A 27963-nucleotide genomic window follows, 5' to 3' on the forward strand; every position below is an offset into this window, starting at 1 on the left:
GTCGGCCACAAGAACGACAGTGCTTCCACTGTTTGGTCTCTCGAAGGTGCCGTAGCTTAGTTACCACTCGAGCCATTAATCGAGGTTGGGGTCAAAGCGGTGCCTGGAGCTGGAACCGTGCACCCGGCCGGAGGGAAACTCTCTCCGAGGCTGCAGTGGAATACACGGTAATTATAGGCCAGTTTGAAAGCAGTGGGCCCCGGGGTGGACGAGGCTGTTCTGCAGCGTTTTTTTTAAAAAGTTGTTGGGAGGCTCTGGGCCTTTGTGAGTCTGCGGCCAGCTCTCTTGGGGCTCTGGCCCGCTTTCTACTTTGCAAACTTTAAAAGAGCTTGTTGATGCACACAGCTGGAAATGTTCTAATTAAACGCTACATAATATTAGCACTGCGCAGCAGCGACATGTATTTGCAGAGATCAGTAATGTTGATCCACGTGGAGCCCCAGAGCAGCCTCAGCTCTCTCAAAAAGCCTTGTTGCAATCTTCAGTTTACAGATAAAATCATTTCGTAAAGGTAAACGTGGAAGCTGTTTTCATTTTTTGTTATATGTTTAACTACAAGGGCAAATATGCTTTTTGGTATAACAGGTTGTAGCCATAGGTGACTGGTAATAAACGTGATGCTTTGACTTGGCTGTTTTTGGGCATACACAAAGGCTTGGAGAAATGGTGAATACACAGATTAGTTAGTATCTGGGGAGAAAACAGACAACTTAAACGTTTTGGATATATATCCCTTTTTAAAACTGAGATCTTGAAGAAGGGTTTGCACCTGAAACATTAACTTGTCTGTTCTCTCCACAGATGTTGACTGAGTGTTTCCAGCATTTTCTGATATCCAGATCTGCATTTTGCTTTATATTTGGAGAAATGGAAAAAAATGTAGTTAGATGGCATTCACGGGACCCATGACACCACATTGCTCAGTTTAGAATTGGAAGCCCTATTAAGGTGTCATTTGCAGACATGACAGAAAATGATAATAGCCAACAATTGACATTTTAAAATTGGAAATCCCTGTCTCTAAAATGGAATGTGTGACCCATGTACTAATTTCAATATGTTATAGAATTGTTGCTTTCAGTCATCAACGGATGGTGCTGATTAAATGTCTTTCTGTTTTTCTAACTGTTGGTGATGTCAGGGAAAGGCCTAGTGTTCGTTTAACTTCCAAACTTGAAGTGACTAATATTGGGATTTAGACCAAAGTCCCACTTGATAGCATTGTGCTGACTGTTAATTTAACATGAGTTCCCAACACATTGTCTGGCTGTAACCTCGATCAGTGAGGTGACATTGGTTGCTTAGAGAAAGATCTGAGAATATGCCCAATATCAAATAGCATGGTAACATCCATCTTTATCCTCCACATTGACTTATAGGGAGAGGTTGGATAGGCTGAGACTTTTTTCCCTGGAGAGTAGGAGGTTTCGGGGGGATCTTATAGAAGTCTATAAAATAATGAGGGGCATAGATAAGGTAGATAGTCAAAATCTTTTCCCAAAGGTAGGGGAGTCTATAACGAGGGGGCATAGATTTAAGGTGAGAGGGGAGAGATACAAAAGGGTCCAGAGGGGCAATTTTTTCACTCAAAGGGTGGTGAGTGTCTGGAACGAGCTGCCAGAGGCAGTAGTAGAGGCGGGTACAATTTTGTCTTTTAAAAAGCATTTGGACAGTTACATGGGTAAGATGGGTATAGAGGGATATGGGCCAAGTGCAGGCAATTGGAACTAGCTTAGTGGTATAAACTGGGCGACATGGACATGTTGGGCCGAAGGGCCTGTTTCCATGTTGTAAACTTCTATGATTCTATGATGTTTATTGAGGTTTTATTGATAGATGATTTTTTTTGAATTGGTGGTGATCCTCAGACTATTATAAAGAAGCAAGGTGTTCCAGCTTGAGCGACAAGCTGGGCAGGCAAACAGCATGTGCATGATTTCTGCATCTGGTCGATTCATCATATTGTAATAATGGCAGACATTTTTTTGTCACCCAATGTCAAGACACTCAAACTTCCAGCAGTGTTTGCTTGATAGGAAATATGGTTAATTGAATTTTATAATAAAAACAGAAAATGCTGGAAATACTCCAAGTCAGGCAGCGTCTGTGGAGAAAGAAACAGAGTTAATATTTCAGGTCAATGACCCTTTGTCAGAACTGGAAGGAGTTAAAGGTTTAATAGTTTTTAATCAAGTACAGAGCCAGGCAAAGGTAGGGGAGGAAGGTACAAAAGGGAAGGTTTGTGATAGGGTGGAGGTCAGGAGTAATTAAATGATGACAAAAGGGATGATGGTGCAAGGCAAGGAGGGTAGTAATGGGTCACCTGTGGACTGAGCGGAGGTGTTCAGCAAAGTGATCACCCAGTCTGCGTTCGGTCTCCTCGATGTAGAGGAGACCGCATTGTGTGCAGTTAATACAGTATACTAAATTGAAAGTAGTACAAGTAAACTGCTGTTTCACCTGGAAGGAGTGTTTGGGGCCCTGGAAGGTGGGAAGAGAGGAGGTGAAAGGGCAACTCCTGCGCTTGCACGTGAAGGTGGTGTGGGAAGGGGAGCTTGTGTGGGGGGTGATGGAAGAGTGGACCAGGCTGTCACGGATGGAATGGTCCCTTTGGAATGCTGAGAGGAGAAGAGAAGATGTGTTTGGTGGTGGCATCTCGCTGGAGGTGGCGAAAATGGTAGAGGATGATCTATTGAATGTGGAGGCTGTTGGGGTGAAAGGTGAGGACAAGGAGGACCCTATCATGGTTCTGGGAGGGAGGGGAAGGGGTGAGGGCAGACGTGCGGGAAATAGGATGGACAAGGTCGAGGGCCCTGTCTACTACAGTGGAGGGAAATCCTTGGTTGAGGAAAGAGGTAGACAAATCGGAAGCACTGGTGTGGAAGGTGGCATCTTCAGAATAGATGAGACGGAGAAACTGGGAGAATGGAATAGAGTCCTTACAGGAAGCGGGGTGGGATTTTTGTTCTCTTTAGCCCAGGGGCACTAAGGCCAGCTAATTCAACAAAGATCAGCAGTTGAACCTTAAACCTTCTCAATTGAATGGCTCAGCCACACCCTGCTCTGGCTGATATGAGCTGGTTTGGCACAATCTGCAACTAAATCTGGACATTCCTAGTCTGTATGGTTCAGCTACTCACTGGATAAGCTTGCTGACCCACAGAGAACCACCATGTTAGTTTGAAAATGAGTAGGTAATTGGGTACTTGTGTTTTGCACACAAAATATGTTCAGTTCTTTTTTCCCCCTTTTAAATGTACCTTTTTTTTTTATCTTTGTTTGCCGTCAGGCTATCTGTAACTGAAGACATTGCAGAAGAGGAAACCATGTCGTTGACAGCTGGCTTGAAAACTGATTTTGAAAGGCTGCTTTTGCGCTTTCAGCAGACTGAAAGTGTGCGGTATGAGGAGTTCTCAGCTATCTGGAGGGACATGAAGTTCTCAACTATCTTTTAGTAAGAACCTTTTTTTCTTGAACAATTTTCTCTCCTTTTCTACCTTCCTCTCCCCTGAATGCATTGACTGCTGCTGGGATGTCTTCCAAAGATGTCGGTTGTCCACAAGTATCTTTCCCAAATGACCTTTAATCGCGTATGAACTGACATAGTGAGTGTTGACAGTCTATTTTTCCATGCAGTGCGTCACACCTGAGCCTGGTCCAGTTCTCACCATGATGATCATACATGAGCACATCCCAGTACCAGTCAGGAAACTCTAGCTCATTTTTGTGCTTTCTAGATCAGAGGCCCTGAGGCCAGGTGCTCCTGCTGCCAACCAGTTGAAAACAGCTAACTGCACAGACCAGCTGTTGAACCTGGAATCTTGTCCATTGAATGGCTCAGCCACAACCACACCTTGCATTTACCAACTAGCTCTTCAGGGAAGCTCCAAGAGTTCATTTTTAACACCAACTATAGCAGGCAGATTCAAGTAAGCAGCTTCTCAAATCTTCAAAGGTTGCTGCATATTAAAAATTGTAGTTTAATTAAGATGTTAAAGCATCAAAACCTCAAACTTTTGCTACTGGTGCAATATAAAGTCAGGATTTGATATTGGTATAAAATGATTAATGTAAATATATCAATCTTCACTAAGTATGTATTGATTTGGATATCCTGAAATACTTCAAACAAAAAGCACAGTAATTATGGGCACAGTAGCTTATTGGTGACCATACTGGACTAGCAATGCAGAGGTCGAGAGTTCAGATTTCACCATAACAAGTTGTGAAATTGAATTCAGTGTATCTGGTAATTTGTGGGCTAGCACCAGAAAGTGACCACCCCCCCAACGTTGGGAATGACCCACAGGCAGAACTATAAATTTGGAAGCACACAGGTGTGTAGGTAGCAGTTTAAGGTGTGTACAAGTACCAGTCAATCCTTTGATCTTTTTCCATTCTCCCCAATCCGAGCATTCTTGGAACTCAACTCAACTCCAGACACACACCTTGTAGACCACGTTGGATATGGTGCTGCTTAAACGCTGGATCAGCGTAAACAAAATTGCAATTATCAGCGATGCTCTAATTCCTCTCTGCTGATTCTGAGATGACACTGAAATACATTTGTACACAATTGCAAACATGGTGCACGCCTTGTGTCACTGTTTCCGTGAAATATAATATGAATATTATAAATGTGAATAAGACGTCACAATTTTACAACTTTTTTTACTCTGTTGCCCTTTGTATTAGTGGTGGATTTAGGACTATTAAAATTACAGTCTTGGTCCAAACATGGACAAAAGAGCTGAATTCCAGAGGTGAGGTGAGAATGACTGCCCTTGACATCAAGGCAGCATTTGACCGAGTGTGGCACTAAGGAGCTCTAGTAAATTGAAGTCAATGGGAATCGGAGAAAACTCTCCAGTGGCTGGAGTCATAGAAACATAGAAAATAGGAGCAAGAGTAGGCCATTCAGCCCTTTGGGCCTGCTCCGCCATTTAAAATGATCATGGCTGATCGTCTAACTCAGTACCCTGTTCCTGCTTTTTCCCCATATCCCTTTAGTATTAAGAAATATATCCATCTCCTTCTTGAATACATCTAATGACTTGGCCTCCACTGCCTTCTGTGGTAGAGAATTCCACAGGTTCACCACCCTCTGAGTGAAGAAATTTCTCCTCATCTCGGTTCTAAATGGCATACCCCATATCCTGAGACACTGACCCCTGGTTCTGACTCACCAGCCATCGGGAACATCCTCCCTGCATCTAGTCTGTCTGGTCCTGTTAGAATTTTATATGTTTCGATGAGATCACCTCTCATTCTTCTAAACTCTAGTGAATATAGGCCTAGTCGACCCAATCTCCTCTCATACGTCAGTCCTGCCATCCCAGGAATCAGTCTGGTAAACCTTCGTTGCACTCCCTCCATGGCAAGGACATCCTTCCTCAGATAAGGAGACCAAAACTGCACACAATACTCCAGATGTGGTCTCACCAAGGCCCTGTACAACTGCAGTAAGACATCCCTGTTCCTGTACTCAAATCCTCTTGCAATGAAGGCCAACATACCATTCGCCTTCCTAACTGCTTGCTGCACCTGAATGCTCGCTTTCAGAGACTGGTGTACAAGGACACCCAGGTCTCGTTGCACCTCCCCTTTTCCCAATCTATCACCATTCAGATAATCTGTCTTTCTGTTTTTACAACCAAAGTGGATAACCTCACATTTATCCATGTTATACTGCATCTGTCATGTTCTTGCCCACTCACCCAACTTGTCTAAATCACATTGGAGCCTCTTTGCATCCTCCTCACAGCTCACATTCCACCCAGCTTTGTGTCATCTGCAAACTTGGAAATGTTACATTTAGTTCCCTCATCCAAATCATTGATATATATTGTGAATAGCTGGGGCCCAAGCACTGATCCTTGCGGTACCCCACTAGTCACTGCCTGCCACCTGGAAAAAGACCCGTTTATTCCTACTCTCTGTTTCCTGTCTGCCAACCAATTCTCAACCCATGCCAGTATATTCCGCCCAATCCCATGTGCTTTAATTTTGCACACTAACCTCTTGTGTGGGACCTTATCAAAAGCCTTCTGAAAATCCAAATACACCACAGCCACTGGTTCTCCCCTATCTATTCTACTAGTTACCTCCTCAAAAAACTCCAGTAGATTTGTTAAGCATGATTTCCCTTTCATAAACCCACGCTGACTTTGTCCAATCCCGTTAATGCCCTCCAAGTGTTCTGTTATCACATCTTTTATAATAGACTCGAGCATTTTTCCCACTACTGATGTTAGGCTAACTGGTCTGTAATTCCCTGTTTTTTTTTCTCCCTCCTTTTTTAAATAGTGGGGTTACATTTGCCACCCTCCAATCTGTAGGAACTGTTCCATAGTCTATATCATTTTGGAAGATGACCACCAATGCAATGAGTCATACCTAGCACAAAGGAAGATAGTAGTGGTTGTTGGAGGCCAATCATCTCCGCCCCGGGATATTGCTGCAGGAGTTTGTCAGGGCAGTGTCCTAGGCCCAACCATCTTCAGCTGCTTCATTAATGATCTTCTCGCCGTCATAAGGTCAGAAATGGGGATGTTCGCTGATGATTGCAGTGTTCCCCTCAGATAATGAAGCAGTTCATGCCCGCATGCAGCAAGACCTGGAAAAACATCCAGGCTTGGGCTGATAAGTGGCAAGTAACGTTCGCGCCAGACAAGAGAGTCTAACCACCTCCCCATGACATTCAACGGCATTACCATCGCCAAATTCCCCACCATCAACATCCTGGGGGTCACCATTGACCAGAAACTTAACTGGACCAGCCAGATAAATACTGTGTCTACAAGAGCAGGTCAGATGCTCACCTCCTGCGGCGAGTGACTCACCACCTGACTCCCCAAAGCCTTTCTACCATCTACAAGGCACAAGTCAGGAGTGTGAGGGAATAATCTCCACTTGCCTGGATGAGTGCAGCTCCAACAACACTCAAGAAGCTCAACACCATCCAGGACAAAGCAGCCCGCTTGATTGGCACCCCATCCACCACCCTAAACATTCACTCCCTTCACCACCGGCGTACGGTGGCTGCAGCGTGTACCATCCACAGGATGCACTGCAGCAACTCGCCAAGGCTTCTTGGACAGCACCTCCCAAACCCACGACCTCTACCACCTAGAAGGACGAGCAGCAGGCACATGGGAACAACACCACCTGCTCGTTCCCCTCCAAGTCACACACCATCCTGACTTGGAAACATATTGCCGTTCCTTCATCGTCACTGGGTCAAAATTCTGGAACCCCCTACCTGACAGCACTGTGGGAGAACCTTCACCACACGGACTGCAGCGGTTCAAAAAGGCAGCTCACCACCACCTTCTCAAGGGCAATTAGGGATGGGCAATAAATGCTGGCCTTGCCCGCAACGCCCACATCCCATGAACGAATAAAAAAAAAAAGCAAGAGCTTCAAATTGGAATACAGGGCCCTCGAGGACTTATCAGTGACAAAACCTAATGCATTACTGGCAGTGCACCAAGAAACGTCACTTGCAACAATCTATAGCATGTAAGGTTGTAGCACTTCAGTAGTTTCTCAAAGCCGCAACTCCATTTCCTAGGGTTAAGACAAAAACTGAGTAGCAGCCCAGGAATGGGGCAGGCCAGTTTTGAGCATGACATCCTGTCACATGAGATTGCTGTGTTCCTGTGCTAGTATGGTTTAGGGTGGTGCTGAATAACATGTAGATTCATTTATTGGTGCATGCACATTGATTTGAAATGAATATGAAAAGTGATGGCATAAATACATTTGTTCTTTTCTAGTGGAAAAATGGGAAAAATTGACAGCAGGAAGTTCACCAGAGAAGCATTAGCCCTTGCAAGTCAGTACTTTTTCCCCCCTTATAGTTTTCAGATCCGGTTTGGAGGCTTGTACCTTCTTTACGGACTATACAATACACAACTTTGTAAACCTAAACAAAAGGTAAGCATAACATTATCCTAGTAAAGTTTGCTGAATGACCATTTGTTTTACTACCTTATTGATGATTCCAAAATTTTAATTATCACTGGAGATTCATATGTTTTTTTCCACCCCTCTGGCTATCAAATGTACTTTAATCTCCCGTATGTTCAAACTGTTCCTTTCTCACTGCACATAGCCTGATTTATTTGAATTTTATCTCTGCGCATTACAATCTAGACACAGGTCTACACTCACACACGTGTATGTCAGGAATGGAAACCCAAGCTAATTTCCCTCCCCCCTCCAATCTTAATACTTAGTGCCACCCTGGTGTTTGAATTAAATACAGTAAATGACGTTTACATAATGAACAGTTAAATCTATATTTGCAGATAAGGATGGCATTGAAGGACTGGGATGAGGTGCTAAATTGCCAAGAGGAAATGGTGAATGCAGAACATTTTGATGCAGTGTATGTTCTGAAAAAACTCTTAAATGACAAAGCCTTCCATTTCACAGCAATGCCAAAATTGGTAAGTGCTAATTATTGAATTCTAACTGAGTTTTTGGCCATCAAAGCTTGGAAATTCTGTACAGTATTATTGTATGAGCATTTAAAGTATTGTATCAAATTTCTTTCCTTATTTTAATGGAGGCATCAACCCACATTAAATTCACCTGTTCATTAAAATAGTGCACGGAGGAGCTTGATATGGAAGTGCTAAGTCTTCATTTAATCATATAGTGTAATTTCTAGGTTGCAATGTCATGCTGTAGATCATTGTAATTTTACTACCTTCACTGGTTCCTTTCTAAAACTGGACAATGTATTCTTCAGTGCATAAATATTTATGTAAGAATGAGTTTCCTTTTTATATGAAGATTGCACTTGACAAGACAGATCTGAGAACTGCTTTTAAAATGTTTTTCAGCTCGTTTACAATAAAAAGAGGAGACCAATACCTAATGACGCTGTTAATGAGAACTTCCGGGAGAAGTCTAATCTAGTGTCTGAGCTCATTACTGTTGATGTTTTGGAGGTAAGACCGTACTGGAGAATGATTTAGGAAGAAAGCTGTTGGGAGATTGAATCGTGAATGTCCCTGTGGTATAACAGTGATCTTGGGTAATCTGAACCACAACTAAAAATAAAAATTTGTGAGGCTGACCATGACATCTGGAGATTTTTTTAAAAAATTGTTCTTGGTATGTGGGCAGCACCAGCAAGGCAGATTTTTTTTAATATCCTGTGCCTTGTTGCACTGAGGGCATTGAGTCAACTACGTATTGTGGGACTGAAGTTGCATGTAAACTAGATTGCATAGAAGTGGCAGGTTCCCTTTAAGGACATTAGTGAGCCACTTGGCTTTTAGGGCAGATCAGCATCTTTCATGTTCAGCCACAAATGACCAGATTTATTGAATTTAGTTTTACAACTTGCCATTATTTGCTAGTCCAGAGCCATAACCATTAGGTTACCATACCTGTGTGACCATTGAAACAATGGTATTTTCTTCGCGTTCCCAGAAAATAAGAATAGCCATCTCTAAGCAAGATGTGCATGAACCCTAGCTAATTTTATTTTTGATTTTTTTTCTTTTCTCCTCTCGCTCACCCACAGGTGGTGGTGAATCCAGTTCCCTACCCCTACAACTGCCTGGCTGAGATCAGCTAACTAATTACAGACCAAAGTTCAAATCTGGAAACTTTCTGGTTTCTGTAACTGGGCTACTCACTAGATAAGCTCACTATACCATCTATTTCAGTTGATATGCTTGAAGGTCTCAAGGATCTTACTGATTCAGAAGGGGAATTGGGAATATCAGGATACTGCCTACTATTATAACCCACTGAAGTTTAATAGCACTCTATGCGTACACCTCCAAGTATGTGGAATGGTAAAATGACTTGTCCGCAGTTACAGTCTTCATTGTGATTTACATATAGTTTATCCTCTACATACTTCATTTTTCCCTCCCCATCTATTGTTTCTAACTGAATTCTAGGGAGAAGGGCTGTACAAGACCTCAGGAGGACATGGGTCAAAATGGGAAATGCAATTTAATGTGCAGAGCTGTGAGGTAATATATTTTGGGAGGAACATCAAGGCACAGGAGCACACACACACAATGTGAAGACAGTGAAGCATGTGAAGGGAAACCCAGAGACCTAAGAGTTCAAATACATAATTCCATGAAAGTGTGACTGCAGATAGATAAAACCCTTGAAAAAAAAAAGCAAACAGCATTTTGGTTTTATAAATAGGGACATGAGTATAAATTTGCACACAATAATGGTTAGGCCACAGTTGGAGTACTGTGTGTAGTATTGGGCATCCCATTGTAGAAAGGGGAATAACACCATAAAGCGTGTACAGTGTAGTTACTGCAGGATGATGATAGGGTTGAGAAGCTGTACGGTTATGAGGAGAGATTTAAGATGCTGGGGCTATTTTGCTTTACAACGTGACCATAGCTTACACTACAGGTTCATCTGGCAAAGAATGGAAGATTGATTTTATGTGAGCGAATTGAGAGAGGTCATGTGATTCTGACGAGACTTAAGTAGCCTAGTGTAATTCATGTGTTCATCTCCATTTTCTTTCATCAGCACTGTTGATTCTAACTTGAGTAAAAATTACATTGGAATTCTCATGATATGTATTTGCTCCGTAAATACTGAATTTTCGTTTTCAATTGTAATCAAATGTATATTTATCACATTCCAGATCAAAATCTTTGGGAAGCAGAGCACTTGTCCCCAGACAATTCAATTCCTGTAGTCCTGAGATTTAGTATCTCTTTATTAAGCTGTCCAAAAATAATAAGCTCATGAAACCAATAGTAGGTAGGGATACAGGGCCTGTTTTGTAGAAACTAGCCACTGTTTGCCCAGTAGATGTCTCCTCATGCCTGTTTTACATCAATGCAGATCAGATCAGTGCTTAAGAACATAAGAAATAGGAGCAGGAGTAGGCCATATGGCCCCTTGAGCCTGCTCCGCCAATCAATAAGATCATGACTGATCTTCGACCTCAACTCCACTCTCCCACCTGATCCCCATATCCCTTGATTCCCCTATAGTCCAAAAATCTATCTGTCTCAGCCTTAAATATACTCAATGACTCAGCATTTACAGCCCTCCAGGTTAGAGAATTCCACTCACCCTCTGAGTGACGAATTACCTCCTCATCTCAGTCTTAAATGGCAGTCCCAAGATAAGGAGCTTTGTCCCCTAGATCTAGACTCTCCAGCCAGGGGAAAGAACCTCTCGGCATCTACCCTGGCCCTGGGAGATAGGGCCAGGTTTGGTTATTAAGTTTTTCTTCTCGCAGTTGAATAACCTGCTGGTGTTAACTGGCTCACACATGAAGAGTGACCATTTAAGTGAGATAGTGGAGGGCTGCAACAACTGTTGAAATATCCTCCAGCATGATTCACACCTCCAGTGAGGGGAGATAATTAGAGGGGGTTGGAATAAGGTTTGCTGACTATTACACATTAGTTGTTAATACATTTAAAGTCAAGCCCTCACAAAATCTTGTATGTTTCAATGAGATCATCTCTCATTCTTCTAAACTCCAGAGAGTATAGGCCCACTCTACTCAATCTATCGTCATTGGTCAATGCTCTCATCCCAGAAATCAATCTAGTGAACCTTTGTTGCACCACCTCGAAGGTAAGTATATCCTTTCTTAGATAAGGAGACCAATACTGTACAATTGTAGTAAGACTTCCTTACTCCTTGTACTCCAAAGCCCTGTACAATTGTAGTAAGACTTCCTTACTCCTTGTACTCCAACCCCCTTGCAATAAAGGCCAACATGCCATTTGTGTTCCTTGTACAAGGACACCCAAATCTCTCTGAACACCAACATTTAATAGTTTCTCACCACTTAAATATTCTGTTTTTCTATTCTTCCGACCAAAGTGAATAACCTCACATTTCCCCACACTATACTCCATCTGCCACCTTGCCCACTCACTTAACCTGTCTATATCCCTTTGCAGACTCTTTGTGTCCTTCTCACAGCTTACTTTCCCACTAGCTTTGTATTGTCAGCAATCAGATACATTACATTCGGTCCTTTCATCTAAGTCATCAATATAAGATTGTAAATAGCTGAGGCCCCAGCACTGATGCACGTGGCACCCCATTAGCTACAGCCTGCCAACCTGAAAATGACCCGTTTGTCCCTACTCTCTGTTTTCTGTCCGTTAACCAATCCTCTATCCATGCTAATATATTACCCCCAACCCCATGAGCCCATATCTTGTGTACCAACCTTTTATGTGGCATCTTATTGAATGCCTTTTGAAAATCCAAATATACTACATCCATTGGTTCCCCTTTGTCTACCCTGCTAGTTACATCCTCAAAAAACTCTAATAAATTTGTCAAACATGATTTCCCTTTCATAAAACCAAGTTGACTCTGCCTAATCATATAATGATTTTCTACTCATTTTTTCTGCTCTTTGCTATTTTGATTTTGAGTTCCCAGTGGTTTTGTAGTAACTGAGCCATAAAGACCAGGGAGATCTCCAATTTGGTTCCAAGTCAGTACTGAGATAGTTGATCTCAACTAGGATGGTTGTAGGGGCATTACATTTGGCTTAGGTGACTGTGAGTTATGCAGAGATAAATTAACCAAGGTTCATGCCCTTCATCACAATCCAGTGATCCCAGCTAGAAAGGGTTGGGCAGGTCTGTGATGCCCCACTGACCAAATAGCTTGCCAGTACTCAGTCATTGCTCACGTATGAAACATGGGCAGTTGGCTGCAACTGAAGGTGACAGCACCTGTAAAACTTTGCCGCAGGTAGGGGGGATAAAAAACTGGCAGGGGGAAGGTTTGAATTTTTGTGTGTTTTGAGAAGTGACCTTAAATCTTTGTCTTTTAAAGGAATTGATGAATGTCCATGAGCACTATCAAACAATGAAACGTATGATCTCTGCAAACAAAACCCAGCTGGACAAGGCATTAAGTTTAATTCGAGGAGACTTTGTGTCTGAGTTGAAGAACATAACAGTGGAATTTCAGCAATGGCAAGTGAATAAGGTAAAATGAGTTGTGGAACTTTGTAGTATGAGGCAATTTTAATGAATGTTTGTGATTCAGTGCAAGGTGCATTGAAATTGATTTGAAATAAACAAGGCATTACCATTGTAAACTGAAGTGTTTTGCTAACTTTAACATTAGTGGATGCAGAGCTAGAAACTTGTGCATAATGTGTTAGTTAATTTAAAAGCAAAAATAAAACTTTGGGACACAGGTAAGTAAGTAAATTCAATTCTTCTTTCTTCCCTTGTTCCCTAGCCCCACCCTGTACCATTCTGCTGTGGAGGGCTGCCATGTGACCTTATTGTTGGGGTCAATTTTTTTTTGTTCCTTCCCCCTGCCTGCTACTTGGTACATTTCATCAGGCTTATGAACTTGCCCAGTGGCTCAGTGATGCATCGCCTGGTGAGCCGTACAGCCCATGAAAAGTTCCAGATTCAATTACTAATGTGTACTGAGCTAGCTGATCTCATCTAGCATGATGATCAAGTGCTGCAGTTGGCCTCTGTCTTTCAGGTAGTGTAGGAAAAAGTCAGACCAGTCATGAAAGCTGTCTGGTAATCCCTGCTGGTAGATGCATATGTGTAAATGTTGAATGAAGATAGGGCCAGGCTCGGTTGTTAAGTTTTTCTTCCCACAGTTGAATAACTGGCTGGTATTAACTGGCTGACACATGAAGAGTGACCATTTAAGTGAGGTAGTGGAGGGCTGCAACAACTGTTGAAATATCCTCCAGCATGAGTCACACCTGCAGTGAGGGGAGATAATTAGATGGGGTTGGATTAAGGTTTGCTGACTATTACACATTAGTTGTTCTAAAGTATACAGCCCTTAGAAAGAGACCAAGTTAGAATAGAAGATAGGAGTAATAGGAAGATTAGTTTTTCTCTTTGATTTATCTCTTGTACGTCCATTTTAGTACTGGAAGCAGTTCTGCAATATAAATGAGATATTGAACTTGCATGCTTTATAGAGGTAATATTGAGTATGTTGAAGCCAGAGGCTTAATCAGTTCTGAGCTTTGATCTAGAGTATCCTGTTAGCACAAGATGAAATCGATGTATATCTTTACAGTGGAAGAAATTGAAAACAATATGCAACACGAGATTGATAATTTATGTGAAAGTAATCTTGACTGAGGCTAGTATTTGATCGCTTTCCAGTGACCACGTTATTGATGCGTTCCTTCTGTAATCGCAGAGGGCAATCTCAGCTATCAAGAGGTTGCATGAAATGTGGCATTTAGACTAATGAGGTGTCAAGTGCTTAAAGCATTTGAGGCAGTACAAGCTGATCTTAATGCTGCCATTAGTGTCTGTGTGTTTACAGTGAAACTTTGATCAGTTTCTACAGAGAAAAATTAGAATTGAATAAGGTTGTCTTTTTTTAAATGGAGTACAGCATTCTAGACCTTGTACTGAAGCTGAACACAGAGCCAGCAATCTGTGCTCTGGGTATCTGTTGTAAAGACCCCATTTTTTTTGAAATGTTTAAACTGTATGCCTTGTTTAAAGAGATGCTGCATCTGTGTGTTTTTTTCTTTTCTCTTTCCCTTTTCCCTCCTTTTCTGAGGGTGCTGACTCCTGTGATGCACTTCCACCGATGACATTCTTCATGTCTGAGCCTCAACAATTTTTTGTCAAGCTATTCCACCATGGGAGGGCATCAGATTCTGTCCTTACATGGTGACGCACATGCACGGGTTACTAGATAAGGACCGGGAATGCAAACCCGGGCTACGTTGTTCGCTCTCGCCCTCGCTTTCTATCTCTCTCTCTCTCTCTCTCTAGCTCTGGGACTGAGGCCTACATTAGCACCCTTATTGCTGCCCTGGTTGAGATTAGCTAACTTGTGAAAGTACCTTCACGTTACTTCTAAAAGGTATAAGAGCACTGCATAAGTGAAAGATTAACACCCCCCTTATGCTTGTAGACTGCTCTTGCTGCCAGTAACTGGACTCAGTATTTTGGCAGGACAGTGTATTTTGTTCTGAACCATCTATTTGATTTGCAAAACTGGTGAATTACTGGCCAGCACCTGCTTTTAACCATTTAATGTTGCTCAGAATAAAAAGTTTGTAGATTGTTGTAATGTTATTTAAATAAGTATCAAGAACAGCATTGGTTGTGCTGTACAGATACAGTACTTTGTTACATATGCTGACATTGTAGAAATTAGCTTGCATTCCTCAAGATGTAACATTGCCAGTCAGTTAATATGTATAAATGCAGTGCCAAATACAGACCTCTGAATTCACTGGTCCTGTATTTTGGATTTGTGGCTGTATTCTGTTTCACTGTACACTTTACTGTGCATTGATGTCCAGATAGGCCTTTGTAAAGCTATGTATGAAATTGGCAAGTGGATTGGGTAACTTCTAAATTTTGGATCATTGGTATATCTTTAGTGCCATGATCTAGCAAAATACAAGCAGGTGGCAAGATCTGCAAATTCACGGACTCCTGCTTTAACATTTTAAAGGTAGTCTATCCATATTTGCTGTAGAATTGATTCGTCCTTTTTTCACCTTGGAAGACAAACTAACTTTCCGATAGGATGCATTCTATCTAATCTTATTGCCTTATAAATGTTCAGGAGTTTCAGCTTCTTAACCAGTTCTGATTATTTAAGGAAATCAAATAATACAGTTCCTTTAATCTAAAATTTTGCAGATCATAAAGTTGAGTGATCAACCAGGAACCTCTGTCTCCGAAGATGACAAACCTAAAGACGAAAAGGTGAGACTAGTGCCATTAAAGTAATGACCTTGGTGCTTGTACTGGAGATTGCAGATGACTCTGATTTCCATTTACCAAAGTGATCAAACGATATCAGTAAATCTGAGACTGTAATGCATTGTCTAGCTTTGCCAAAGTTCTGCAGAGTTTCTTTCCCTCAGTAGAAATGTTATAAGGATAGTGAATTATTCATGAACCTTTGCTGTGTTGTATATGTGGAAATGAAAGTAATACGCACTGCATTTTTTAAAGCTGCCCAGTTTTGTGTGTTGGGAAGAAAATATTTTTGCAATGTGTATAATTTACTTGAGTTTCAAATATTGCAAAGTTTTTAGTATTTAACATCTTGCCATCAGATCAGAATTATGTTTTTTCTAGGTTGTATTGTAAATTCACTGATGCTGTGCTTCAATAAGCCTGGTTACATTGTAGAAAAGAGGTTAATGTGGCACAATATTGCAGGACTGCATTTTGTTTCTTAGTGGAAGGGGAGCATATTTAACTCGTAACTAAATATCTAATTCTAAGTGTTTGAAGTTTTTAGTCACGCAGAGATAGTCTTATGTTGACTTTGCAAAAATGTTGCTGCTTGATCTTTCATGACCATTCAGAACCGAGATTAATCTTGGCCATAAACAGCAGTATGTAACTCTTGTGCTTCCCATTATGCACTTGCTAAACTACTTAAATCACTTGTAGTTCAATGCAAAATGAAAGCTGTTGATAACAATTCCATAAGTCTGAATGTTTGTAGTGTATACTGAGTGGCATAACTGCAGGGTGGTAGCTAGAGACCATTGTAATGAGGACAAATGCCAATCACAATCATCATTGGTTGTGAGCACAGAAACATTTGTAAAAGTTGTATCTAGGCATCAAATGGCAATAGCTTTCCCTAGGTATAACATGATCCAGCAAAACCTGTTTCAGCAGTTGGTTGATTATGCTGGCTCACGGTCGATTCGCCACACCTTGGCTGCCCATTTTCCACGAAAATACCTTTAGCAGTGTGCCCACAGATACATTACCCATCAAACAGCTCCTGGACTCATTTGCCCTCCATATCTGTCTCCAATCTTGGACATCAGTTCGTCAGTGCTGTAAGCTGACTCCACCCCACCTACAAGTCAACTTCATCATACCACGAGACCTCTGACTTCAACTTTGGACTCCCTATTATTCTCTCCTCCCTATTCTCCATTTACAACCAGGACATATCTGTCCTAAACTTTGCCATCCCTGAGTTTCCTGTGTCTATTTGCGTGCGCATTCTAGCTGCTGCTCCAGACCCGAGCCCATTACTTCTATTCCCTTTTTCTTTCTCTTCTCTTTACCCCTCTTGGGGCCCTTCTCTCCTGTTTCCTCGCCTTCCTGTTCCCCAGTCATGTCTCCTTTCATTTTCTCCCCTCTTGGGTACTTTGCCCCCCAAATCCCTACCCCAACCCTTCACTATTCCTTTACCTTCCTTCTCTTCTGCCGCTGTCCCAGGCTTGACTCCCTCTTGGATAATCTTGCAGCTTCCCTCTGTGCCTCTCTTGGCATTCTCCAAAGGGCCCATCGAGGCACTTATCGCTGCCTCCTCACGAGCAGCAACCCCAACTGCCCCATCCTACTCTCTCGCTGACCTTCCCATCCAGCTGTTTCCAACCTCCTTCATGTCCCACTCATCCCTCCCACTACTGACCCCGTGGACTTTGCCAGCAGATCAACAATCACCGTGTCTCTGCATGTCCCTCCAGAATATCCGTTCACTTGCAAACAAGGTCCTTGCCACCCATGACCTTATTGTGGATAATTGAATTGATATCATAATTTTGACGGAAACTTGGCTCACGGGTGGTGACACCTTTTCGCACTTCTTCCCTGCCCCCCCCCTTCACTGAAGCCTCCCTGCCTAACTATACCCTGCCCAAACTGCTGTGCTGGTTGTTGGTTCTTATCAAATCTCACTTGGTCTGTCCCCCTACTCCTCTGGCACTTTCTCCTCCTCTGAGCACCTCATATTATTCCATCCCTCTTGCCTCTCCTTTAAAATCCTTTATCTCTACTGCCCACCCAAACCCTATGCCAAGTTTCTCACCAAGATATCCTCAGTGCTTTCTTTCCTCAGCCTCTGCACCAAACAACTCCTCATTCTCAGTGATTGGTGATGCGTTGATTTTGGTTTCATTAAGTTGCCTTTGTTGTCCTCAAATGCCGCGAACTCTCTTCCCTAGTCACCGATTCCATCCACCTCCCTGGCCACTGTCCTAGGCTGAACCACTGTTCGCAACCTCAGTGTTCTATGTGACCCTGAGATGAGTTTCTGACACCATATCGTCTCCATTGCAAAGACCGCCTACTTCCATCTCTGTAATATCGCCTGTTTCCGGCCCTGCCTCAGTCTTAACCCATCTGCTGCTGAAACATTGATCTGTGCTTTTGTTACCTCCCGACCCGACTATTCTAATGCTGTCCTGGCCGGCCTCCCATCTTTCACCCTTCATAAACTTGAGCTCATCCAAAACTCTGCTGCCCATATCCTAACTTGCATCGTCCCATTCACCCATTACCCCTGTGGAGTTTTCTGATGATTTTTTTTTGGCTTTACGGTGTGACCATAGGTTACACTACAGGCTGACATGGTAAAGAATGGAAGATTGGTTTTATGAGGGAATTGGGAAAGGTTGTGTGATTCTCACAAGACTTAACATAAAACATGAAATAAAACACTCACTCACACCAAGTCTTGTTCACCCATCACTCCTGTGCTTGCTGACCTACATTGGGTCCCGGTCCACCAACAACTCAATTTTAAAATTCTCATCCTCGTGTTCAAACCCCTCCATGGCCTCGCCACTCCCTATCTCTGAACCTCCTCTAGGCCTAGATTTCTGCTGTTCTAAAACAAAACTGATTGCACTCAGCATTATGCTCCTGACTGTTACCTACTTAAAATTGAAAAACAAATTGTAGCTGTAGAACAATTTAGTGTTCATGGAAATTAAATTGTAAGATCGCTAATAAAATTAATTGTAGCTCACTGTTTATTAATTAAAACTTGTCATTTATTTTACTAGGAACTGGTCTTGTATAAACATAAAAATTATATTCCAAAGTTCTGTTCCACAGAAGCAAATCTGAAATCTAGTAATTTTAGCTTTAAAGGACAGGGGGTGAAATTAATAAGTGTATTTGACTCCGAGTATTCTCACAATTGGTAGCTGTGGAGATTGATGGATTAGTTGATACTTCTGACACTTGATAAATGTGAAAAACAAAAACTAGAACTTTACAATAGTAGAGAGCTGAGCAAAACCCATAAGTCATAAATACAATATTGCTGTCATCTTGCAGAATTCTGTTTTGCCTGTGGTAAATTCAAACAGCATTAGATTCACAGCAGGCAAACAATTGATTTCCGGGCTACAAATGCTCACTGCACTATTTGTTTCTCTGAGACTTAAGGTTCACTTATATTGCAAATGCCTTAAAGAAGTGGTTCTGCTGTACTCGCTCAGATCCTTAGTGATATAGAAACTGTCCTATTTATATTGTGCAGTGGATTGAGCGACAGCTAAAAACCGGAACTGCCACTTGCGCAGTTGCTTTAATGTTGTGGCTGATATGTAGGCTGCCATACTGTCACCAGTGGCTGGGAAAGGTTCTTTCAGGCGAGTTGCCATCAAAGGAGTCCCTGCTTTTGTAGTTACAGTACCCATGCAAACTATCTATCACCTTGTTTATGTGGACACACTATTGGTTATTAGCTAAATGTGAATGTCCATTCGTTGTTAATTAGAATAGATGATAACGGTTAGCCTTTAATGAGGAGCAAGATATGTTCATTGAGGTGAACGCATTCCTTAAACTTTCCTCTCTTCGCCATATAACTAATGTGAAGCATTCTAAACTGGTGTTCCTGTAGATGGAACACTGTGCTAACTAAGCATCCTAGATTGCCAGGACATGCCTTTCTTGCTGCGAATTGTGTGTTGTGCAATAGAGCAGTGTTGTCCAATACATTAGCCACTTGCCACATGTGGCTAATGTTATAAATTGGATAGCCAGGTGGTGAAGGATAGAATACTAGAGCCTAGTCTTCAGTTGCTTCCAAGCCTTTATTCACAGAGCTCCACACCGCACCCTAGATCAGCTCTCTTTATAAATGGATACGAGTTCCTAATTGATATGCACCACCTGAATACAATTAACACTAATTTATATAAATCACATGGCTACAATTAGCAGCTAATTGGAAATACAGATTTCTGATTTGTAACTAAAAAATGAGTGATAGACATTTATTCGGAGGGCATATGCATGTGTACTTTAACCTTCGTATGCATTTGTTGGTAAAATGGTAAGATGAAAAGCAGAGTGTGTGTTTTTGATTATTAAATGCTTTACTTTCTTGGTTACTGAATGGTGGTAGATGTTTAAGTAAATAGCCACATGTGAAGTACATTTACCTGTATTGTGTGAGTGTATGTAAGGCATTTTCTACTAAAACTGTGTCACCGTAGCCACCCCTGTGGCTAGTCAGCAATTTCTATTGGACGGCACTGTAATAGAAATTAATTTGAAAACTTTGGCAGACTATTTACAGTGGTTGGCTGGCATGTGCCTAGATCATGGGTGATGGTGATGGTTTATTCTCTGCCCCCAGCTGCAGACTGTCCTTCCTCAGCAGCCTGAGTTGCCAACTGAGTTGTTGCATGAAGCTCCCCCTACAACATCAGCTTCTTTTCATGAACAAAATACTGTTGTGTTCCATTGTTACACTGTACTACTTGTTTATTACTGACTGAAGATGCTTATGTTGACATGCACTGATAAATTTGTTTGGGGGGGAAGTGGATGTAAAAATAATTGTACATTATTGGGATACTGACTTGATTTGTATCTGAAGGCAAATTCTCCCTTCTGAAATCAGTGCGTAAAAGTATCCATGTATTGACGGCCAATGTTAGATCCAAAGTCTGCCTAGTGTTGCTGGATCAAAACTGTGGTAGATTCTTACCATCTTTAGCACTGTTAACCGAATGTTCGCGTTTATTATAATACGTTTTAATGTTACAATAAATGTGATAATAGTAAATCTATTATAGCTAAACAAAAAGAACTGCGGTTAGCAATACTACTTTGCTCTAATTTGTAGTCTTTAAGTACAAAAAGAAATTTAGAAACTAGTTAAAGTTGGTGTTTTTTTTTAACAGGGTGCCGAACGTGCACAGACCCTAGCAGAGATAAAGTCCAAATCGTACAATTTCGCAGTCAAGGTCTGTATATCAGTATTTGTTTTATTAATTACCTGGTTATCTTTGTTCCTGACGATTGATAAGGAATCATTGCAAAAACTAATGTTTAACTTTACTAAGTGGAGAACTGATGGCATGCTCTTGATAGGTAGTGATGTAAACTTCACTTTAGAAGACCTGAGTTTGATTCTGGACCACGGTATGAATGTATATTTCTTATCAAAGGCTGTTAGATGGGTAAGCACATCTCCTGGTGTGGCACAGAATCATTCAAACCCTGGCCTTTGCTGAGTTAGCTGATCTCAATTGGGTAGAAGCAGAACACTGCAATTAGCCTTGTCCCTTGGTTAAGGAAATGCTGACCAGAATTCCCACTTCTGAAGAATATCCATTGATCCCTGTGGTTGTGTGCCTGTGCAGGAGCCAGGTGAAGACATGGTTCAGCTTGGATGTAATGGTTCTCCGAATCTAATGAGCCTGCTAATACTTGGAAGGCAGGCTCGCACTTGACTTGTCACTAATGGAAGGCACTGGAGGGCTGCTATTGCTGCTCGTGGACTCTTACCCCAGCAGAGTGCCCTTTTTGGGAGAAAATTGGAAGCTAGGTGAACAATAAAAGATTTTAAGGAGCATGATTTAAATTAATGTGGTAATGGCTTCCAGACATTTAAAGCATGTTAGTTAGAGAGTGTACCTTTTATCCCTGGGTAGTTTGTGGTTTCACGCAGTGCCACTCTTCAGGATGCATTATGCAGAGTTTGCACAATTATTTGTAGTTGTTTCTTCTCATGTAATGACATTACTAGAGCATGACAGAAAGATTATTACTTTCCACCAAATGTTTATACACTTTTCCCTACCCAGAAAGGTAGAGAATATTGGACCAGTGTTGCATTATTAGCAGGGCACAGAAGGGGTAGAAATTGGTATGCAATGTACCAATTTTGGGCCGTAAAATGGGCGCAAAGTATACCAATTTAGCAGTGGGACTGTCTGCGCCCAATATACTAAATTGGTGTGGCCGGTTTGTTACGTGTCCTGCATGGACACTTAAAACAGGTGTTGGGTCCCTAATTAACATATTCAAGGACCTAATGCCTGTTGAAGGACCCATTTACAAAAATAGTCACCGACTTCGGATTCTTCAGCTGGCACCAACTATAGGTAGGTTTGTTTATTTTTTAAAAACCTTTCTGTGGAGCCAGGACTTTTTTTTTTCTCACTTTCCCCCCCCCCAACACAGTCCGAGCAATCACTTCCCCTCTTTCCCCGCCCCCCCCCCCCCCCACCAAGCTCCCATTGCTCACTCCAACCTGCCACTCGGAACTTACTTGAGGGCCAAGCATTCAATCCTGGAGAACGGTGAGCTGCCTGTGGTGCTGACAACTGGCCCGGAATACTTGGAGGAAGCCCAAGGCTCAATTTCAGGCTGGCCTCTGGTCTCTGTTTGGCCGTGCGATGCTTGCAGCACTGATTCTCATCCAAAACTGGGCACACACCAGTTCTACCCCAAAAGCTTTGCAGCTTTGAGTTCCTAGAAATACCTGCTGGAATGTTGCAGCCTTTTTCAGTCCATGAGTTGTGAAATTCTAAGACGATATTGGCTTGTAACTTTTTCTTTTTACATCTCAGGCTTCACCTGTATCTGTGCATTCTGGTCTGTGTTATTATCTAGTTCTGTAGGGTTGGTACCACCTAAGTCCAGAGACTGGCCTGGGGTAAATCATTTTCTTGCGATTCTATTCTTGATGTTTAAGCGCACTTGCTTAGGATTTAATTCCTTGGTGCATGTCCTTTTTACATTGGCATGAATATAAAACAATGTTGTGAGGTTGAATGATTATTTGTTAAAAGTCGTTAATTTAAAAAAAAACTTTTTCTATGAAGGCAATTAGATCCAGACGTCATCGACAAGTGAAAGTAGAGTCTACAAGATCTGGGTCTGATTGGGCAAAAGTGAAGAAATCTCCAAGAAGAAGGAACTTGTCAACGAAAAAGCATGGCAGTGAAAAAGGTGATTTTCAAAGTATTCAAATGGTGTGTGTTGCAGAACATAGATTCTTTCTAGGATTGGAGCCCTCTGCAGTTCTCCTCAGGATTGCGATGCAAGCATATAACGTGCATGCTGGATCTACCCTTGAGAGCTCTTTCTTGATGCATTGCTAGCAAAAGATTGCTATTTGTTTTCATGTAACCTTGTGCTCCAGTCTAAAATGTAAGCAGCCATTTGCAGATCATCTGGATGTGATAGCTTTAACTAACATGTGAAAATTATTACTTGATGTTAGGAATAGTTGCATTACCTGCATGAAAAATTTCCTATTAGTGTAAAGATTGTGGGTGGGAAAGTTGATATTTTGTGTGTTTTATATTTAAAATTCTTGAATAGTAGAACAAAAAGAATAAATAGTGTTTCTAGCTAGGATTTCATAGCTTGTCATATAATTTGTTGATTATATACCCCAGGAAAAGGTCACCGAACAAACTTACCTTTTTGATGTATTTTATTTTTTAGTAATCCACTGGTGCACTCATTCCTTTGTTCAGGTTCAGAGGATGGCGGTCCTCAAAAATAACCAGCAGTAATGTTGGAGTGCTAAACAGTCAGAGCTCAGCACTGATCACTGCTGTGAAACTATGTGGTTTTCCCAGCAAGCATTACTTTTAGAATTTTCGCTACTGTGGATGATGGTGGAAGTGACTCTGTCTGTCTTAATTCAGAAATAAATCTGTCGCTGCGGGTTGGGATTCTTCTCACTCGACTCCGGATAGTCTTACAAATTAATGCCCTAATAAAGTAGGTGGCTCCAGGCAGACAAGTATCAGGGAACTTGTCAGTGCTCCATGGATTTTAGTTGGTTAAACTAAAGCTGTAACCCCTTGCACACTTGGGGTCTCTTAGCCTTGCCTATTTCTAACCTCCATAGGTTCTCTGGTATAGATAAGTAAAATGACCCTATTGGACAGAAAGGTGCACTTCATATCTGGCAAATGGAAGCTACTTATATGGGTTTCTCAGTAGTTTGATTTCTGCACGTTGGGCCTCCGTGTGTTAGACCTCACAGTTGTCAATAAAAAAAAGTCCCATGAGATATTGTTGGAGACTGAAAAATAAATGATCAAAAGGTGTTTTTAAAAAAAAAATGTATAAATGGCGCTCTCATGCCATTGCAAATGGATTATTGAAATTATAAGATCAAGATAAGACCAACATTCAGTGACACTCATAATGATTGTTAGCACTTCACAAGCTTGATCCCTAGTCTCTCTTCGTACCCTGGGATAAAGCTAATTTTTCTAGACATATTTATCTACTTTTAAAATTTATAATGGATTCTGCTTCCACCAGTTTCTGATTGAGCATTCCATGTCCTAGCAATGCTCATTATTAAAAAAAAAAAACTCCTTCGTTCTTTTAGTGATAAATTTAAGGGACGTTGACCCTGATCTAGTGCTCGGTGTAGACTCTCCAACAGAATGCAGTATTTTGGGTTTCGGTTTATGTACATTAGATATTTGCGATATCCGTTCTCATTTCGTGCTGTTGAATTGGTTGGTCTAACAGAATTATGGTCATTGAAGATTTCACTAAAGTAACTCTATACCATCTGACAGTGCAGCTGAGGAAAATCGAGTGGTTACCTTGGAAACCAGGCTCAGCATGCCAGTGATGAGTACAGACCCTAATAAAGATATAGAATTTAGAATATTAGTTGGGAGGAGGAAGAGGAGGCGAACAAGTGTCTGTTTTGTATTATTGTTCCGTATTCACCGTTTTTCCCCTCGTCTTATCCTCGCTTTCCCCCCACCCCCTTTTTAAAAAAAAAAATTGTTTTTTAGGCTTTTACTCATCTATTTTTCTCACATTCGGCACCAGTGAGCCCTTGCTCCCTGCGAACCAGTGTGTGGCTTTGTTTGCCTGATATATGGTAATATAGCAAGCTCGGGTTGAACAGAGATTTTTGTCACTTTATTTAGCTTGCCGAATATGTCCTAAATCTTATCGTGATCTCAGAAAGTGGTTGAATAAATATTTAATCAGATTGTAGCTTAAGCTATGAACCACGGAGCAGGTTTATTGAAAGTAACAGATATGCAGTAGCAAAAACAATACAGTAGTTTACAGAACATAGCTATTGCTCATCAAATACAGAAAATAATAGACTCGACCCTTAAAGAAAGAAGAACTTGCATTTATGTAGTGTTTTCATGACCTCCGGGTGACCCAGAGCGTTTTACAGCTAATGAAATACATTTGAAGTGTAGTTACTGTCGTAATGTGGGAAAACGCGGCAGCTAATTTGCATACAAACAGCAATGAAATAATGACGTGATCATCTGTTTTTTTTGGGTGTTGGTTGAGGGATAAATATTGGCCAGGACATTGGGGAGAACTCCTTTCCGCTTCTGTGAATTTTTTTTTTTTTTATTCGTTCACGGGATGTGGGCGTCGCTGGCGAGGCCAGCATTTATTGCCCATCCCTAATTGCCCTCGAGAAGGTGGTGGTGAGCCGCCTTCTTGAACCGCTGCAGTCCGTGTGGTGACGGTTCTCCCACAGTGCTGTTAGGAAGGGAGTTCCAGGATTTTGACCCAGCGACAATGAAGGAACGGCGATATATTTCCAAGTCGGGATGGTGTGTGACTTGGAGGGGAACGTGCAGGTGGTGTTGTTCCCATGCGCCTGCTGCTCTTGTCCTTCTAGGTGGTAGAGGTCGCGGGTTTGGGAGGTGCTGTCGAAGAAGCCTTGGCGAGTTGCTGCAGTGCATCCTGTGGATGGTGCACACTGCAGCCACAGTGCGCCGGTGGTGAAGGGAGTGAATGTTTAGGGTGGTGGATGGGGTGCCAATCAAGCGGGCTGCTTTATCTTGGATGGTGATCTTTTACGGCCATCTGAGAGGGCAGATGAGGCCTCGATTTAGTGTCTCATTTGAAAAATGCCGCCTCCGACAATGCGGTACTCCCTCAGTACTCCACTGGAGCATCAGCCTAGATTATGTGCTCAAGTCTCTGGAGTGAGATTTGCACCCACAACCTTCTGACTCCAAGGTGAGAGTATTACCACAGAGCCAAGGCTGACATTTCAATACTTATATTAGTACTGGACATAAGCTTGCTGCCTTTACCAATAACTATACTTGGAGAAGAAAGTTTTTTTTTTAATGATTGCTTAGGAGCAAATAGAGGGTTTGAGGCCCAGTCTTATTGACTATGCGATCATTCTAGTTAGCTCCAAGCCTTTCCAAATACAATCCCCTCCCCCAACTGGTGGCGTATTTCTAAGGGATGTGGCATGGTCCCCTGGAAAATGTTAAATTGTGACATTAAAATTGATGTGTTCTGGTTAATTTCCAACACTTTTTTTTATGCTTCACAACTGATTTTGTTTATACTTTTTTCAAAACTTAATATCTAACAATCTTAACATTTAGATTTTGAATAGACCAACCAGACTCATCTTCCCCAAAGCTCCCAATGCTCTTTATCCCTCCACCTGCCAAAAAAAAAAGCAATGCTTCAGGCTTCCTCACCTTCCTCCCCAACCCCAAGACCGCTATTCCCTTTCTCAAGTGTTACTTCTGAATTCTTCATCAAAAGCAAAATACTGCAAATGCTGGAAATCCAAAATTAAAAACAGAAAATGCTGGAAATACTCAGCAAGTCAGGCACCATCATTCCTTTTGTCATTTAATCACTCTTGCCCTCCACCCTATTGGAGACCTTCCCCTTTGTTCTTCCGCCCCCCCCCCCCCCAACTTCCCTGGCTCTGTACTTGCTTAAAAACTGTTTAATCTTCAACTTTTTCCAGTTCTGATGAATGGTCATCGACCTGAAATGTTAACTGTTTCTTTCTCCATAGATGCTGCCTGACTTGCTGAGTATTTCCAGCACTTTCTGTTTTTACTTCTGAATTCTTGCCTATTGTGATTGATGGCACTGTACACTGTGAGCAGGCATTCCCAATCTGCTGCTTATAGGAGAGGCCTAATCTGCACTGATTTTGGTCCACGATCACTGACAGTGTACAGGCTGTCCACATGAAATATGGACATGTAACAAGTATTGTTCCTTTGTCTCATCCCAGTAACACACCATCCCTGGCGCAGAAAGCAGGCAAATCTGCTCCCAGATCACCGCTGTGACACCAGTTACCGAGAGGTGTGCAGGAGCAGGCGGGGTTGTCTTTCCCCATTCTTGGTGCTCCATTGTGCTGCTCTGTTCAGTTAGCTACTGCAGCTTTATTGGCAGTTACCTGCTGTTCATTTATATGCTCCTGTTTCAACCATGCAACAAGTTCACCCCAATTTGAGACCAGCATGTTTGAGGCCTAGAAACCCTAGGAATGAACTTCAGGGATTCATGGTTTTGGGTTCATTTACTGACTGAAAATCCGACTCTGGAGGACCACGCACATCATGTTAGATCACTGCTGAGATTATTTATTTGGCAAATAAGCTTTCCATGGTCTTCTCTGTAATACTTAGACATAAGAGTCATCCCATTAATTGGCAGCATTTAAGTAGATTATTCATTCTGGTTGGGATTACAGATGTCTAATACTAAAGTTCTTTTTGTTTGTAGATTCTCCACCATCCAAGAGGAGACGATAACAGTGAAGACAGCATTGGCAAGTGGACGTAGAATAACTTGAGCTAATATGAGTAATGTACTACATCTTCTGTAGTTCCAGTGGTGTGGCAAAGAGCGAAGCTACCCCCTGTCAAAATCAAATGGATGAAAGCACCAAGCTTGTGAACAGCGGTTGTCTAATTCAGTAATACACATTAAAATGCTGTTGTTTCTTTGGTGAAAATGGATGAATACCATTTCCTTGTGGTTCTGGTACTGTGCACCGTTGGCATTTGGCAACAAGCCTTGAATTGTGCTCAAGTATTGAATTGTAAAAGGGTGCTTTATTTGTTTGCAAGCCCTGTATGTGTGATGTATGATGTATGGTTTCTATTCAGTATTAAATATAGTAAAGTTTGATCGGCATAGTAGTAAC

The 27963-nt window shown here is 41.8% G+C and overlaps 1 protein-coding gene across 2 annotated transcripts; it reads left to right on the forward strand.

Moving 5' to 3' along the window:
• The first annotated feature begins 35 nt into the window (after nt 1-35).
• Nucleotides 36-27953, forward strand: snapc1b (small nuclear RNA activating complex, polypeptide 1b). 2 transcript variants are annotated; one of them, XM_067991913.1, is made up of 10 exons: nt 36-167; nt 3290-3454; nt 7779-7938; nt 8313-8453; nt 8853-8960; nt 12826-12981; nt 15654-15719; nt 20918-20980; nt 22847-22973; nt 27540-27953. In XM_067991913.1, the coding sequence occupies exons 2-10, from the start codon at nt 3327-3329 to the stop codon at nt 27566-27568; spliced, it is 978 nt and encodes a 325-aa protein (XP_067848014.1). In that variant the 5' UTR covers nt 36-167; nt 3290-3326; the 3' UTR covers nt 27569-27953. The 2 variants fall into 2 exon arrangements, with proteins under 2 accessions (XP_067848014.1, XP_067848015.1); XM_067991914.1 differs by lacking the exon at nt 36-167 and adding an exon at nt 321-511.
• The last annotated feature ends 10 nt before the right edge of the window (nt 27954-27963 follow it).

The sequence above is a fragment of the Heptranchias perlo genome, chromosome 10, assembly GCF_035084215.1.
Source record: "Heptranchias perlo isolate sHepPer1 chromosome 10, sHepPer1.hap1, whole genome shotgun sequence".
NCBI classification, from domain to species: Eukaryota; Metazoa; Chordata; class Chondrichthyes; order Hexanchiformes; family Hexanchidae; genus Heptranchias; species Heptranchias perlo.